Raw genomic sequence first — 18,469 nt, forward strand, 5'->3', positions numbered from 1 at the left:
GACATATCTACATCTACATTCTTCAAAGATGATAGATTCTCTTTTAAAGATGATAGATTCTCTTTTCAAAGATGAAAGCTTTATCGGATTTATGCATAAGTCCAAGCAAAAAAAAGTTGGTTTTATCCAAGACAAAATGGGGCATCAAAGTCATAGTTCTGACTACGGCAAGAGTTCCACAAATGAAACATTTCTTCTGAGACTTAGATGAAGCAAAGAAGATACCAAAATACAGATTGATCAGATGATTCTGCAGAAATGCAAGCTTGATAACATGAGTTGCTACACCGATATCCAGAGGTGACCCTGAAAATAAATGATGAAGTGAAGGAAGACCTAGTTCACCACTTTGAAGTCAAATGAAGATTGCATCAATATTCATGCATTCATAAGAATATCATTTACACAATATACAATGCATTACATTGATACATATGATTGCATTCAAACATAAGGTTTTGCAGATCTTCATAAGAAAAAGAAGATTCATGATGAACAATACCTTACAAGAAGAATGTAGAATTCAAAACCTCAAATATAGAAATCACGCCAATATCTGAAGAATAGATGGATGTAATCCACAAAAATAGCCTTATCTTAAGATTGGGGCATGTTACCCAATCAACATGTTATTTTGAAAAATAATGAGCAACGATTTCCATAGTTTCTCATTCAATCTTTTCTAGAAATGAAATTGTTGAAAAGTAAGAAAACGATTTCCTTAGTTTTTTACTTAGTAAACTATTTCCCACATATGTAAGTCCTACAATACATGATGTTTCCAAAAAGCCTTCGGGAGCTTTTTGATGTTTTCAAGCCTTAGGGTCATCTATAAGTCCTGCAGTGCATGATATTTCCAAAAAGCCTTCGGGAGCTTTTTGATGTTTTCAAAGCCTTAGGGTCATCTGTAAGTCCTACAGTGCATGATGTTTCCAAAAAGCCTTCGGGAGCTTTTTGATGTTTTCAAAGCCTTAGGGTCATCTGTAAGTCCTACAGTGCATGATGTTTCCAAAAAGCCTTCGGGAGCTTTTTGATGTTTTCAAAACCTTCGGGTCATCAGCATTTACAGAAGAGTTCATAATGAGAAGAACTCATCTGAAGAAGAAAGAAGAAGTTCATAATGAGAAGAACTTGTTCAACCTTTTGCTCGAATTCATCACTCGATGGATCAGCATTACCAGAAAGCTCATAATGAGAAGAACTTATCTGAAGAAGGAAGAAGAAGTTCATAATGAGAAGAGCTTGTTCAACCTTTTGCTCAAATCCATCACTCGATGGATCAGCTTTTCCAGAGAAAGTTCATAATGAGAAGAACTTATCTGAAGAAGGAAGAAGAAGTTCATAATGAGAAGAGCTTGTTCAACCTTTTGTTTAAATTCATCATTTAATGGATCAACATTGCCAGGTAGAGTTCATAATGACAAGAACTCGTCTGAAGAAAGAAGAAGAAATTCATAATGAGAAGAATTTGTTCAACTTTTTGTTTGAATTCATCATTTGATGGATCAACTTTTCCAGAGAAAGTTCATAATGAGAAGAACTTATTCAACCTTTGGCATAACTCTATCACAGAAGGAGATATATCATCATCATCATTTCCAGAAGGAGTTCATAATGAGAAGAACTTATCTGAAGAAGAAGAAGTTCATAAGGAGGAGAATTTGTTCAACTTTTTGTTAGATTACATCACAAAAGGAGATAAATTGTCATCCCCAGTGGAAAAGTTCATAATGAGAAGAACTAATCCCAAAGAAGAAGAACTTGTTCAACATTGCCATCATAATCAAATGAAGTCAAATGAAAAAAAATATTGTCTTTTCGTCTTTGCCCTATTCTTGTTAACACAAGAATGAGCAAAGAGGGGCAGCTGAAGACATTAGTTTTTTTTACATTTGGTTTTTATTATTATATTTATTATTATTATTATTATTATTATTATTATTATTATTATTATTATTATTATTATTAAAATATTATTATTTTATTACGGATAAAAATCCCAGTGACCCAACTTGAACTATCCCAACAGAGCCCAAATATGTAACTCTAGATTCAGTTAGGGTTTACATATCATCATCCAACCGCCTCAACTTGCTGCTGTTGGATCTAGTTTTGATCCAACGGCCCAGATGGTCCCAACAAGGAAACCCTAGGGTATCATAACCCTAGGGACACGTCCCAGCCGCCGCCGCCTCCAGTGCCACGCCACCTCGCCGTTGAAGCCTCCAGAAGCTCTGCTGCCACGATGACAGCCACACACGTCGCCTCTACGGTGAGTCATGAGCATAGCTTTGGTGACTCACCAAGGCTTTCATCCTCTGGACTAGTCCGACGAGAGCCTCACCGAGGCTATAAAGCCTCGTTTCCCCTACAAACAAGAGGAGGAGGAGGAGAAAAAAACAGAAAGACAGAAAAAAAAGAGGAGACCAACAGCCACGGAGCAACCAAACAGAGAGCAGAATACGAGAACAAATCAACACCCAATAACCAGAAAGAAGAGGAAAAAGAGCATCTTACCATCGTAGAAGCCTCCAAACCGTCTGGAACCACCGGAATTATTGTAAAATCGAAGGTAAAACCTTCGATTTATTTTAGATATAGAACGATCTAAAGCGTTTTAGGACAAGCGAAGACCATATTCGGCCTTAGGAGGTCGAGATCTACACTCTAGGGTAATTTGGGAATTCCGGCCACCGTTGGTGGTGGCCGGCAGTGGTGATCGGCGCCGTTGATGGTGGCCGGTCGGTGACTTTTAGAGAGAAGTGAGAGAAATGATATCTCTCTTCTCTAGAGAGAGAAGAGAAATGAGAGAGCTGGCCCGGAGGGCCAGCCGTTTGGGGTATTTATACCCTTTCCCAAACGATGCCGTTTTGAGAGGGGTATATCTGTAATTTCGTGCATGGCCAAACCCTTTCCGCAGCCATCCTAGTTTGTAATCCTTACATTTTAGTCACTAAAGCAAATTTTAGATCCTTTTAATTCGGTATTCGAATTTTATATATATTCATTTTAGTCCTTTACATAAAATAATATATATTAGGTAAATAACATATTTAGTCCTTTAATTTTAATAATTAATATTTTAAACCCTGAACAACATATTTCAATTTATTTTAATTTGATATATGAATTTTATATAATTTTAGTTTAGTCACTAAATTAATAAATAAGGAGAATAACATGTTTAGTCACTCAAATTTTAAATAATTAATTATGAATTAGGTATTTAATTCTATTAGGTTATAATTTAGTCACTAATTTCAATTTTTATTTATTTACAAGTTTTATTTATTTTAAATATATAGTTTTAATTTTATTCATTGTTTAGTTATATGTTAATTTTATATGTTTACTTTTAATTATTATTACTATTATTATTTAGCCATAAATATATATTTATATAATAAATAATATTTATTTTATTTATTAAAATCTTATTTAATTACTTTTAACTTATTTTAATCATGTTTTAATATTTATTTATTTTTCAATATTAAGAAAGGGCAGTCTTAAAACAACTGGATGTTCATTTTCTGATATTTTTAAATAAATAAATATCATATTTTATAAATTATATATTAATTATTTTAATTTATTATTTATTTTTTAATATCAAAGAAAATAGATGTCTTAAGGCACCTAGAAGTCATTTTTTGATATTTTTAAATAAATAAATATTTTATTTATAACTGTATATAAATTAATATATTTTTTTCATAATTATAATTTTGAAATAATAGGATTATAAATTAAATATATTTTGAATTTTTAAATTTCTAATAATAGAGACAATTTATAATTAAAAAGTACCAATTTTGGGCGTTGTAGGGGTGCTAATCCTTCCCTAAACGTATCCAACCACGAATCCCTTTTTATTATTAAAAAGAACGAATTTTTGGTTAAAACGCAGATCAGTTTATCTTTTAATCGTTGTTTTCTTAAAAACTCTTTTAAATGATGATTTTTAGGTATTCGACCTACCTGATCCAAAAGGCCAATGGCGACTCCCAAATTATTTTAAAAACCATTTATTCACATCACTTTTCCCGCCAAGTAAAAAATTCGTGCCCGGACGAAAACCGGTTACGACACTTATGTTTATCAATGACGCAGCCTTTGCTGGAATTTGAAACAGAGATAGATAAAATATCGGCATATTGGACAGAACCGATCTGCCCAGCGTGACACGGCCACCATAAGAAAGGAGTTTACCCTTCCAACTTTCTAGATGAGACTGAACTTTCTTCACTATTGGTTGCCATAGTTCTATTAAATTTCTAGACTGGCCTAACGGTAACCCAGGATACGAAGTAGGGAGAGATCCCCAGCTACAATTGATTTGATCGGCCCACCTCCTGATATAATCCGCTTCACATTCACGCCATAGATTGAGGTCTTCTTGACATTTAGAGATAGGCCCGCCACTATTTCAAACACCCTTAGAACCCTTTTAATGTTTTTAACCATCCCAATATTTGCTTCGAAGAAAATAATGAGATCATCGGCGAATTGAAGGTGTGTAACACAAACGCTGCTATACCCCCAATGAAATTTCATTAAATATCCCTTTATTGGACGCTTTAGTCAATAGACCACTCAGTGCTTCACCCACAATGTTAAAGAGCAAAGGCGATAGAGGGCAGCCTTGCCTTAGTCTGTGCTTAATAGGGGAAAATCCGACGGGGCACCATTTATTAATACCGCTACGGATGGAGTCAAGATACACGTTCTAATCCATTTTCTCCATTTTATTCCGAATCCCATCTTCTTCAATACGAAACCCAAGAATCCCTAATCTACAGAATCAAAAGCTTTACTGAAATCGGATTTGAAGACGATGCCTGTTCTTTTCCTTTTCTTGATCTCGTCAATTACTTCGTTCGCAATTAAAGAGCAATCTGCTATCTGTTTTCCAGCAGTAAACGCGAACTGATTCTCACCCACAACTTCCTTAACTATGATCTTGTATAAACTGCCAATTAGCGAGATAGGCCTAAAGTCTTCGATAACATCAGGATTTGGCTTCTTGAGAATTAGAGTTATAAAGGTATGACTGATTGAACTCACATCCAAAGACCCATTATGAAAATCAACAACCAGCTTCATAATACTTCCACAGATAGAAGGCCAGAACCTTTGGAAAAAATCAATGTTGAATCCATCCGGACTGGGAGCTCGAGAACCGTCTGATGCTTTGATTGCTTGCCAAATTTCTAGTTCGGAAAAAGGAGCTTCCAGTGATTTTCTAGCGGACAACCTTAATTTCTTAAAATTAACTCCCAGATCCTTTACAGGTAAGGTAGAAATTCTGCTGAAACCTTCACTAAAGTGGGACTTGAAAGCCTTTGTTAAATCTTTTATCCCTGAGACCACGGAAGCTCCAACCCGAATGCTAGTCTTGCTACAGATATGGTTAGCTCTAGCTCGCTCAAGGTCGTCAGGTGAAAAAACTTCGTATTCCTGTCCCCAACCTTGAACCATGTTGAGATACATAAGGAAGCTGAGGGTGCTATCCACGTGGTCTAGTAGCTCATGCATGGCATACATGGGAGCTGGATTGTAACTAATGCATATAGTTTGCATACGTGTCAAGGTTGTTAGGAAACTATTCTAGAAGCAGTAGTTTGTTAAAATTTGTTATGAACCTGCTATAAGAAGCTAAGGCTAGGTGATGTATAACACACGCTTAATGAAATATATTTTTTGGTATTCTGTTTGTTTCAAGCTTTGCCTACTGCAATGCTTAATATGGTATCTTTCGCCAAAGTCCTGGGAATTTTGGTTTCACGCTCCTAAACTGCCAACCTGGAACTGGCAAAACTGCCATCGCCATGGGCATCACAAAGTTCCTTGGCCTTGAAACCCCTTTCTCTGTGCTCTATGGCAGTGAAATATTCTCTCTGGAAATGTTGAAAACAGAAGCTCTAATGCAAGCGTTTCGAAAGTCCATCGGCGTAAGAGTCAAGGAAGAAATCGAAGTGATCGAAGGCGAAGTTTTTGAAATCCAAATAGACGGTCCGGCAGTTTCTGGGGCGGCTTCAAAAACTGGGAAATTGACTCTTAAAACGACGGATATGGATACAATTTATGATTTAGGGGCGAAGATGATCGAGGCATTAGGGAAAGAGAAAGTGCAGAGTGGGGATGTGAACTTCGACTGTTCGGCGACTGGATTCTCGTTACAGGCGATGGGTTCGAGCCAAGTGGCGTTGGTGGCTCTGTTGCTCAGATCGGAAGGGTTCGAGCACTATCGCTGCGATAGGAACCTCTCAATGGGGACTGTTACTTTCATGTTCGAGAACCCAAAACAAGATAAGATAGCGGTTTTTGAGTTGAAGCTAATTGATATTGATGGCGAGCACCTTGGAATTCCAGATGTTGAATACCAAGCTATTGTTATGATGCCTTCATCTGAGTTTGCAAGGGTTTGTAAAGATCTTGCTAGCCTTGGTGATACTGTTGTTATCTCTGTAACCAAAGAAGGTGTTAAGTTTTCCACAGCTGGTGATATTGGGACTACAAATATTGTTCTCAGGCAAAACACCAGTGTAGATAAACCAGAAGAAGCGACAATCATAGAGATAAACAATCCGGTATTGTTGACGTTTGCATTGAGGTACATGAATTCATTTACAAAGGCTACCCTGTTGTCGAATACAATGTCAATCAGCCTGTCTTCAGAACTGCCTGTTGTGGTTGAGTACAAGATTGCTGAGATGGGTTATATCAGGTTTTACTTGGCACCTAAGATTGAAGATGAAATGGATGGATGAGACTAATCCATTAGCTAATCATGCAGTAGATAAGTTTAGAATAGATAAAAGAAGGTGAATAAGAAGAACGAAAGAATGCATCGCACTTCCGATTCAAGTCGAACGGAAGGAAGCATCGACACTTCCGATTCAAGTCGAACGGAGGAAAGCGTCGGCACTCCCGATTCAAGTCGAACGGAGGGAAGCATCGGCACTTCCGATTCAAGTCGAACGGAAGGAAGCATCAGCACTTCCGATTCAAGTTGAACGGAAGGATGTATCGCACTTTCGATTCGAGTGTTCATCTTTTCATCAAGAAGGTTGAGAAAGTAGGGAGAATGTTGAGTGAATGATGTAAGCTCACGTGAATGAAGAGTGCTTGTGTAATGTCATACATGGGAGCAGGATTGTAGCTGATGGATATAGCTTGCATACCTGTCAAGTCTGTTAGGAAACTATTCTAGAAGTTGTTAGTTTGTTAAAGTTTGTTATGAATTTACTATAAGTAATTAGCTTAGGTGATGTATAATGCAAGCTCAATGAAAATACTTCTGATATTCTGTTTGATTCAAGCTTTGTTTTCTGCAATACTCAACATGGTATCATTCGCCAAACGGTCCTGATTTCGTTTTTCGTCCGCTGCATGAAGTTCGTCGTCCTCCTCCTCCGTTGTAGCCGGCATCCGTAGCACCACCGCCTTCCATGACAAACGATCCATCTCAAACTCAGCAGTACCAGCAACAACCGCAGTCGTAGTCGCGGATGATGATGCCTCAACAACAGCAGCCCGGTCAGCCGGTTCCTCCACCTGCGGGTTGGAATCCACAACAGGTCCCTTCGCCCTCTCAGATTCAACAGTACACAGCCGGTTCCCCAGCTACCGGATCCGGCGAAATTCGGTATCTCTGGATCGGAGATCTTCAGCCATGGATGAATGAGAATTACCTCATCAACATCTTCTCTCAAACAGTAGAGGTGGTTTCAACTAAGGTGATTAATAATAAGCAAACGGCTCTGCCAGAGGGATACGAATTTATCGAGTTTGTGACACATGCAGCAGCTGAGAGGGTTTGCAGTCGTATAATGGGTTACCGATGCCAAGTGCTGAGCAAAATTTTAGGATGAATTGGACTGCACTCGGATATGGAGAAAAGAGGCAAGAAGAGGGTCCTGAATACACAATCTTCTTTGGGGATTTAGCTGCAGATGTTTCTGATTACATGTTACAAGAGACTTTTAAAGCTGTTGATTGCTCGTATAAGAGATGAAGAAGAAAGAGATGAAGGTGAATAAGAAGAACGAAATGAAGTATGGGCACTTTCGATTCAAGTGAATGGAAGGAAGCATAGACACTTTCGATTCAAGTGAACGGAAGGAAGCATGGGCACTTTCGATTCAAGTGAACGGAAGGAAGCATCGGCACTTTCGATTCAAGAAGAACGAAAGGATGCATCGACACTTTCGATTCAAGTGAACGGAAGTAAGCATCAGCACTTTCGATTCAAATGTTTATCTTTTCATCAAGAAGGTTGAATATTAAAAATTAGTTGTAATTAGTTTTTTTTAGAGCTTGCTTTAATAGTGTGTTTAAGGAAGGGAAGAAGAAGTAGGGAGAATGTTGAGATACATAAGGAAGCTGAGGGTGCTATCCACGTGGTCTAGTAGCTCATGCATGGCATACATGGGAGCTGGATTGTAACTAATGCATATAGTTTGCATACGTGTCAAGGTTGTTAGGAAACTATTCTAGAAGCAGTAGTTTGTTAAAATTTGTTATGAACCTGCTATAAGAAGCTAAGGCTAGGTGATGTATAACACACGCTTAATGAAATATATTTTTTGGTATTCTGTTTGTTTCAAGCTTTGCCTACTGCAATGCTTAATAAACCATTTCAATCTGGATTTTTGGAGCCATTCGCGCTCTTCGCGTCTGTATTTCGACCACAACTTTACTTTCCAAATTTGGATTTCTTTTAGGACATCACTATTGTTATTTCCAACCAGCGCTTCCTGTTCAAGGTCTGATATTTTGCTTTCTATTACTTTAATTGAATCCTTCTCAGCATCCCGAATGACTTTGGCCCACGTCTTAGAGGCCATCTTGATCTCAGAGAGAAGTTTACTAATCTCAATATTTTGACTTCTCCCGACAATCTCTTCAACCAGAATTCTAAATCCACTATCTTCAGCCCAGTGACATAACCATTTGAATGGTCTCGGCCTCGACGGAATAGTTATCTCTTGTAAGACCACTGTGTTATGGTCCGACAAGCTCCTCTTTAGCGTTTTTTGTATGAGAGATGGAATCTTGCATAAAACATCTGTCGAGATTAAAAACCTATCCAATCTGTTAGCTGAGGTTGACGACCCTCCCTCAAACCAAGTGAAACAGCTTCCTGAAAAGGGAAGGTCTACCAGATTCCATGCTTGGATGAATTCATTCAGAGGCCCCATATCACAGGAATTAACAGATATCCCTATCCGCTCATTGCTCTCTCTAACAGAATTGAAGTCGCCTCCTACAATCATTGGAACACCCAAATTTCCAATTACTTCATTTAGGTTGACAAAGAAATCCTTTTTCTCACTTAATAAATTCGGAGCATAAACATTCACCACTCCCAAATACATCTTAAGCTGAGTACAATAGCCCGATACTGCCTGTACTGTTGGCCATGCATTCAATATCAACAAAATTTAAGTTAAATTTGATTTACGTGATCGAAGAAGAAAATTATATATCTGAACTTGTTCTGATCAAGTCCAGATATAGTTGGCCATGCACATTCCTAAAAATATTAAGATAATTGAAGATTAGACCGATTTGCACATTCCAAGTCGACTTGGAATTATTATTTTTCTCTATATGATGTCAGAATTATTAAACCATCTGGGATTAATTTTTTTCTTTTTCTATATAATAATTCGATCGATTATTTCAATAAACAATTTAATTAACGCTTAAATATTTTAAAATTTCGATTAATTTGATTTGATTAAGAACTCAACATTTAACATCTCTTATCAAATATCACATTTAATTCTTTAATTCTTTTTTTTTGAAAGAGGGTACTTTGTATTGAGAAGAATTACAAAGTACACCACCTCAAGGGTACTTATTTCATTTCATTATCTTCTTGCCATATTTGAAAAATTAAACTTTTTTAATTTTTTAAAAAAATTGTTGTTTTCACATATTGTAGCCTGGAAATTGGAGTTGAGTTTTCAATATATGGAAAAGAGCAATTTTAAAATAACTTTCAACTACTCGCTCCTCATTTACATATAGAAAATAGGTGAACACTTTGAATAATTGGAGTCTATATGTAGATTATAAAATTAAAGTGGGGAAGGTCTTCATTAGTTATTACACTTTAATCCTTGCATTCAACAGTACAAAATGAATTGAGGTAGTTTGATCAAACCTAAAACTTTTAAAAGAACATCTTAAACAACTATGTGAGCATCGGTAACAAATTATTGTGTGCAACTCGTCACATGTCCAATATGTAAGTATTACATCAATATAATGTAATGGTTAATTGGTTATGGAAATTAAATTAAACTTTCAAATATAAAGTTATATCCTAATATATTTTTCATTGAATTTCGAGATTTTATCCGAATATATAAATACAGAAAAAAATCCATATTCCAATATCTCTGGATCTATCATGATTGCCAATTACATTCAACAATCAAAAGAATCCACACAGTACAGGCGGACAAATCAGCACCATCTCGTGTTTGCCCGAGAAAACCAGAGGTATCCGGACCACGAGCCAGCAGATACGTACACCCTCAAATGTCGTCCTTTTGCACCCAAGGGAGTTCATTTTTGAACCAGAAACGAACAAGAAAAAACAGGGTCAAAGCAATATTAATGGAATCTGAACCGAAAGTGTACCTATGAACCACAGATTTAGTTTCCCCTTATTAGATGCGGGCCTAACTCATCAACATCGGTCATGGAATTTTCTTGCTTTCATTAAGATGGAAATTGTAGAAATTTCAACACTCTTGGTTTGAAAATTAAACATCATACGTGATGTGAGAAAAAGTTTTTGAAAAGTTTGATTTGAGATTTAAATGCTTAGTGATACTATCAACAAGTGCTTTTAAGAAGATAAATGATTATCTTGGACACGAAGTTATAAGAAAAAAATAGACGTATTTAAAATGGATAAAAAATACTTTTTAGGATGAATACATATATATTAACAACATATAAGTTTTGTATGTGGATGAACACATATAAAAGTTTAAGATTTGCACAATCATTAAAATAGATAATTAACATAAAAAAAATTAAATTTTAGGGCAGACACTTTCTTACCCCGAACAAAATGTGTATCCGTCATTATATATTTAAATGATATTTAAATTATAATACATAAAATAATTTAGTTTAAATTATAATTTTAAATAAGTTTATCTATAAAAGTAAAAAAAATAACATTGAACTATAAATTTTATTAAATATATAATTATATATTCATAAAAATTATAAATTACTTAATTATGATTTATAAATATTCTATTAAATAAAAATTACCATCACTTTATAATAGTATTTTGCGGGTGGTGAAACAATATATTCGGGATAACCGCCTTAACATTTTTGCTTCTGTTGAAACTCGTGTCAGCAGTTCGACTGTTGACTGGACTGTTGCATTTATTGATTTCCCAAACTCCTGCAGGGTGGAAGCAATTGGTTTTTCAGGTGGTATTTGGATTTGCTGGACTGAAAAGTTCAAGCTCGATATCATTTTCTCTCATTTTCAATTTGTCCTCTGTCTAGTGACTGATCCATCAGCTCGGTCTTCTGCTCTAGTCATGATTGTCTAGGCTAGCCCATCTAAGAGCACACGTCAACCTTTATGGAGTTATCTTCGGTAGATTGCTCAACATATTTCTGAACCGTGTCTTCTTATTGGCGACTTTAACGCCATTTTTCTGATAATGAGCGCAAAGGCCGTGCTCCTTCTAGTAAACCGGATGCAGCATTTCAAAGTGACAAAGTACTATCACCGACTCTAAACTCTATGATCTCGGGTTTTCTGGCTCCCCTTTACCTGGTACCGAGGCGCCAGCCATATCATTCTTAAAAGGGGTCTTTGTAATTGTAGAATTAATATTTTAATATAATAAATGAGAGTAAAATATTTTTTGACTAATTTAAATTATTCAAAGTTTTCATCAAAATAATTTAAAGTCAAATCAAAACATTAAAATGAGTATTTTGATTAGAAATTTCGAAATTTCTACAAGAATTTCGAAATTTTCCAAGATAATTTCCTAAAAAGTTTTGATACTTTGGCTCCAACATTCATATTTTTCCAACGTCTCTTTCGAAGAGTTTCGAAACTTTCCCAGAGTTTTAAAATTTTGTGTGCGGAAAGTCTTTCAACGGCTCCAAACATTCTCAAACGGCTAGAAATGGCTAGTAATTTATTCCAATATATAAAAAAAATTCAAGACACTTGAAAAAGGTTACACAACACCTATCTAAGCAATCAAATAAAAGAAAAAGCATTTTCATTCTTTATTTTCTTTCTCTTGTAAATAGTTGTGTTTCTGTGAACTTTAATTTGTAAACACCTTATTTTTTAGAGTTTTTTTGTTTACAATTTTTTTCCTTTGTAAAGGGGTTTTGGTTCTAGCTAATCCTTTGAAAAGCTAAGGAGTTTATAAATGTTATCTTTTTATCCTTGAAAAAGAAATAACAAATTAGTGAATTTGTTAGAAAATCGTAAATGGGGAGCTTAAGTAGTGAAGTATACTTCATTTCGAAAGTTGAACCACTATAAATTATTATGCAAATTTTTCTATCTTTATATTTCTTACTCCCTAAATTTCAAAAAGACAATTCTCCCCTCTTGGTATATTTCGGTTGATCGAACGAGTTTCATCGAGCCTAGCAGTAATAATCTATGGTATGAAACTTTCTCGACCTCTTTTATCATGCACTTACTCTGAATGAAGCCGGACCATCGCCTAATAATGCTATGCTCCATCTCGGACAAGTCCACCAACCGGAAGACACCTTTCCGATACTTTATCGGCTGGTCTGATCACACAGATTTTGATCGTCTTTTGTGTGAAAATTGGGATCCCTCCCTATCTATTTCGGCTACCATTGCAAAGTTTACTTCATCCACAATGGAATGGAATCACCTTCGACAGTATTGGGAAACGCAAACGCACTATCATGGCTCGTCTCTGGGGAGTCCAACGCCTACTTGATTGACATCGATTTGGTTACTTAGTAAAAATTGAAGCAAAACTCCTTGACGAGCTTGAACAGCTGCTTGACCAGAAGGAACTTCTATAGAAGCAAAAAGCCACGACTAACTGGGTTGATTTTGGAGACAAGAACACCAAATACTTCCACGCCAAAGCTCTCGCCAAACGTCGTCCTACCACTATCAGAATGCTCAAACTAAATGACAATAAATGGTATAACAATAATGATGAAATATAGAAGGATGCCTCTAGACATTTCAGTACACTTTTCTCCAATGGATCTCCACCGGCGGGCACCTTTACGCTTTTGGTTTGCTTTTTGAAGCTCTCTGACACTGATAGGAATTATCTTGAATTTATCCCAACCAAGGATGAAATTCGAGCTTCTTTAAATTCCATGGCTCCTCCGAAGGCACCGGGTGCTGATGGGCTTCATGCCAACTTCTTTCAGAAACATTGGGATATTGTAGGGGACTCGTTTGCAAGCTTGTTACAAACATCTTCGAGACCCGTAATTTGGACCCGTATTTAAATTGCATTGTGCTTGTGGTCATTCTGAAAACTGATTCGCCTGAAGAGTTCAACGACTTCCAATCAATTTGCCTTTGTTTTGTGCTATACAAACTGGTGACAAAAAATATTTTCGTCGTTTACAGCATATTGTCACGGGGCTAGACTGCTGCTAGCAAGCTCGTGCGGCCTTAGTCATTTTCGAGGTCGAAACTCGGCTAAGTAACCCAAACCTTCACTAAGCGAGAATACTTAGAACGTTGCAAAAATAAAGGAAATGGGAAAAATAGAGAGATGGGCGCTCAAATGGAGAAGAGAGAGTTTAGAGTGAATGCTAACTTGTATTCCTCAATCTGAAGTGAGTAAATGAGGTGGGGGTGAGCCTCCTTTTATAGTTGGAGCCCCCTACAATCAACGGTTAAGATTAAATTACATCAACGATCAGAAAAGAGCCCTACTCTATCTATAACTCTAAATTAAATAATAATTAGTGGGAATTATCTCTAAGATAATTTCAAATAATTATCATGCCTCTTCTCTCTCCAAGGTGGATGGGCCAGCTCTGCTGGGTCTTCTAGAAGGCCCAAAACGTGGCAAAGGTAGTCTATGGCAGCCTTGAACGAACTGGGCTCGATCTTGGGCTGGCGATCTGTGACATTCTCCCCCACTAGTTCTAGCGACGCCCTCTTTGCGCGACTAGAGTGAAACTGGTCAATCTTATCTCGGAATTGCCACAAGGCTTCGGAAGGTTCTCAACTTCCCTCACTCTCTAGAAGTCCCTTCCACTGAACAAGGTATTCATGCCTTGGTCGTTTTCCCACTCCATGAACGGCTCTCTCTGCGTGGATAGCTTCTTCTTCTCTCTCGTATGAGACCTTTACCCCGACTGGCGCTCGGTGTGACTTGCCTCGATCTAGATCCTCCTCATCCTGATGGTATGGCTTTAACAAACTCACATGGAACACAGGATGAGCTTTGATGGTCGAAGGCAACTCCAATTTGTAGGCCATGGTGCCTACTCGCTTCAAAACTTTGAATGGCCCCTCGTATCTTCGCACAAGCCCTTTGTGATATGGGTTGCGCAAGATACCACTTAATTTGGCAAGGACTAGGTCACCAACCTCAAAGTTTACATCCCGACGCTTTCGATCTGCCCACTTCTTGGTTCGCTTCCCGGCCTTGTGCAAACAAGCTCGGGCTAGTTCATGTTGTTCTTGCCACTCCTTGGCAAATTGGTATGCTGTTGGATTTGGCCCTTTGTACCCGGTCACAACCGCATTTTGTGTAAGCGGCTGCTGCCCGATAACAATCTCAAATGGACTCTGATTGGTCGCTTCACTCCTCTGCAAATTGTAGGAAAACTGGGCTACATCCAACAATTTTGGCCAGTCACGTTGCGTGGCACTCACATAGTGCCTCAAGTAGGTCTCTATGAGTGAATTCACTCTCTCGGTTTGCCCATCCGTCTGTGGATGAACACTTGTCGAGAAGTTCAAGCTTGATCCCATCAACTTGAACAACTCCTTCCAGAACCTCCCAGTAAACCTTGTGTCCCGATCACTGATAATTGTCTTTGGAACACCCCAGTACTTCACCACGTACTTGAGAAAAAGTCGAGCGGCCTCCTCGGCTAGACAAACTTTGGAAGCTGGAATAAAGGTCCCATACTTGGAAAATCTATCCACCACGACCATGATGCTAGAAAATCCATCGGAAATAGGCAAACCAACAATGAAATCCATGGAAAGACTTTCATATGGTTTCTCGGGGATAGGCAGAGGCTGCAACAATCCAGCTGGTCTCCTTTGCTCTATCTTGTCTTGCTGGCACACAAGACAGGTCTTCACATAGGCTTCGACATCATTGTCCATGTGCGGCCAATAATAGTGCTCCGCTATCAAGGCCAAAGTCCGGTGGATCCCCGGATATCCCGCCCACTTGGAATCATGGCATTCCCTCATGAGCTCCTTTCGCAATCCTTCAAATTGTGGCACATAGAGGCGGTGTCCTCGAGCATACAACAAGCCTCCATCTAGCCAAAACTTTCTAGTCTTGCCCCCCTTGGCAAGCTCAATCAATGAAGGGGCTATCGGATCATGTGACAACCCCTCCTTGATGCGCTCCCGCATCTGTCCCATCGGTAAACTCACAAACTCCATATCACACCTTCGGCTTAAGGCATCAGCCACAGAATTCACTTTCCCAGGTTTGTGCTCCAAGGACAAGTCAAACTCGGCAAGGAACTCTTGCCAACGAGCCTGCTTCGGTGACAACTTCTTCTGGGTTAAGAAGTAACTCTTGGCAACATTGTCTGTAAACACCACAAACTTGGACCCAAGTAAGTAATGTCGCCGTGTGCGTAAACAGTGCACAACTGCAGTCATCTCTTTCTCATGGACCGTGTATCTCCTCTCGGTCTCATTGAGCTTCCGGTTTTCATAAGCAACCGGATGTCCCTCTTGCATCAGGACCCCACCAATGGCAACGTCGGATGCATCGGTGAAAACTTCAAAGGGCTTGGTGTGATCTGGCAACACCAAAACTGGCTCGCTTATCATAGCAAGCTTGATTTCATCAAAGGCACTTTGACACTTCTGGCCCCAATCCCACGCCTTGTCTTTCTTCAATAACTCGGTTAAGGGGGCTGCGATTTTTGAGTAACCTTTGACAAACCTCCGGTAATAGTTGGCCAACCCCAGGAACGATCTCAACTCCGTCACCTTGGTTGGCACTTGCCATTCATCAATGGCTCGAACCTTGTCCCTATCCATCCAGATCTTGCCACCTCCAATAATGTGGCCAAGGAAAGGAACCTCCGTTTTGGCGAATGAGCACTTTTCCTCTTTGACAAAGAGCTCATTCTCTCGCAACACCCGAAACACTTGCTTCAAGTGTTCAACATGCTCCTCCAACGTCTTGCTGTAGATGACGATGTCGTCGAGGTAGACAACAACGAATCGATCCAGAAAAGGTTGCAACACCTTGTTCATCAGGGTGCAGAAAGTGGCTGGAGCATTCGTGAGGCCAAAGGGCATCACAAGGTATTCATACGAACCGTACCTAGTCACGCAGGCTATCTTCGGTTCATCTCCCTCAGCTATCCTGACTTGGTAATAGCCCGATCGTAAATCTAACTTGGTGAACCACCTTGCACCACCAAGCTGATCGAACAAGTCCGCAATGAGAGGAATCGGGTACTTGTTCTTCATCGTGAGCTTATTCAAAGCCCGGTAATCGATGCACATCCGTAAAGAACCATCGTGCTTCTTTTGAAATATCACTGGGTAACCATAGGGGGACTTGGATGGTCGGATGTACCCGGCATCGAGGAGATCCTTCAACTGTCTGCGCATCTCCTCCAACTCGGGCGGAGCCATTCGGTAAAGAGCTCGAGCGGGTGGCTCCACATTCGGCACAAGCTCAATCTTGTGATCCACCTCCCTCTTTGGAGGCAACTTCTTAGGCAACTCGGCAGGCATCACATCTTGGAATTCTGCCAACACGTGGCTCACCACGTCAGAAACTTTCTTGGTTGTGGCTGGCTCCTCACACACCAAGACAGCTAAGAAGGACGGTTCCTCCTTGCGCACCGCCTTCGAGAATTGAATTGCGGATAGAACTTTGGCCCCTACTCCGGGCCCTCGGCTCACTGGAACAATGCACTGTTGCTTTGGATCCAGGATGCACAAACAATCGACAAAAGGTACTAGGAAAGCATTGATCCGGTCCAAGAAACTTAACCCAAGCACGAAGTCGAAGTCATCAAGAGGAATCACCTTGATGGCTTCCGTTCCGGACCAACCTCCAACAGTTAACTCAATTCCCTTTGCGACCCCCGCAATCGGAACCTCTTTGGCGTTAACGGTCTTGATAGAACCATATGCCTTCTCGACATGAAGACCAAGTCTCTTGGCAACTGGTTCTGACATGAACAACTCTGAGGCACCGGTGTCCACTAGTGCACTCAATTTCTGGCCAGCAATGGTGATGTCAACGAACATCAACCCTTTCTTCTTTCGACCCTTCTTGACCTCCATGGTGCTAAGGATGGATCCAAGCTTTAGAGTCTTACTCTCCTCCCCATCTTTCTCCTTGATGGCCGAGAGTTTACTCTTCTGCGGACAGTCCCTCGCCAAATGCCCTTGGCCCTTGCAGTTGTAACACTGGATAATTTGCTTGTCTTTCTTATCCGAGTGCTTACCATTCGATGGCTTGCCATTGCCACTCGAATCTTTGTCGGATTTGGACGCCTTGTCCCTATCACCACCGCTACCTCGAAACTTCGGCTTTGGTTTGGAGTCCACCTTCTTGACGCCAAGCTCAATGATTGACTCGGCCGTCGTCAAGGCAACCGAGAGCTCCTTAACTCCTCGTCGCCTTAGCTCGTTCTTCGCCCATGGTTTCAACCCATCCATGAAGGTGAAGAACCCGTCCTCTTCACTCAAATTTGGGACTTGGAGCATTAGTTCGACAAACTTTTGAACATGCTCCCTCAGTGACCCTTCTTGCTTGAGACGCCTCAACTTGGATCGCGCCTCATCCTCAGCATACTCTGGGTAGAACTGTTCCTTGAACTCCGCTTGGAATTCTACCCAGGTCTCGATGGCAGCGTTCCCACGCTTCACATCGTTGCATCTGCGTCGCCACCACATGAGGGTAACCTCTGACAAGTAAACACTAGCGATGCTTACTTTCTTGGCATCCTCTGTGATGCCCGTGGCTGCAAAGTACTGGTCTAACCCCCAAAGGAAATTCTCAACATCCTGGACGGACTTGGTTCCTTTGAACTTCTCCGGCTTAGGGATGTCACCCAAGGCTTTGGGTGCAACCGTGGCTACGCTATTCCCGAACGCAGCTTTGCACACCAACAACTCGGTCTTGAGCAACTCGACCTCCCTCTTTAGCTCGACCACCTCAGAATCGGAACCCTTACTCTTGAGTTCCTCAACTTTCTTCCTTAA

At 39.5% G+C, this 18,469-nt stretch overlaps 2 protein-coding genes across 2 annotated transcripts; one reads left to right on the plus strand and one right to left on the minus strand.

Moving 5' to 3' along the window:
* Positions 1–5,831: 5,831 nt before the first annotated feature.
* On the plus strand, positions 5,832–6,845 carry LOC120158512 (proliferating cell nuclear antigen-like). Its single transcript, XM_039169331.1, has one exon. The coding sequence runs from the start codon at positions 5,832–5,834 to the stop codon at positions 6,771–6,773; it is 942 nt and encodes a 313-aa protein (XP_039025262.1). The 3' UTR covers positions 6,774–6,845.
* Positions 6,846–8,552: 1,707 nt separating this feature from the next.
* On the minus strand, positions 8,553–9,383 carry LOC120158513. The gene has a single exon (XM_039169332.1). It carries the CDS (start codon positions 9,381–9,383, stop codon positions 8,553–8,555), a length of 831 nt encoding a protein of 276 aa, XP_039025263.1.
* Positions 9,384–18,469: the final 9,086 nt, after the last annotated feature.

The sequence above is a fragment of the Hibiscus syriacus genome, unplaced genomic scaffold, assembly GCF_006381635.1.
Source record: "Hibiscus syriacus cultivar Baekdansim isolate YM2019G1 unplaced genomic scaffold, ASM638163v2 tig00111318_pilon, whole genome shotgun sequence".
NCBI lineage: Eukaryota > Viridiplantae > Streptophyta > Magnoliopsida > Malvales > Malvaceae > Hibiscus > Hibiscus syriacus.

Coding starts and splice junctions, on each gene's coding strand:
- LOC120158513 (XM_039169332.1), bottom strand. CDS start 9,383: ATGTATTTGGGAGTGGTGAATGTTTATGCTCCGAATTTATTAAGTGAG.
- LOC120158512 (XM_039169331.1), top strand. CDS start 5,832: ATGGGCATCACAAAGTTCCTTGGCCTTGAAACCCCTTTCTCTGTGCTC.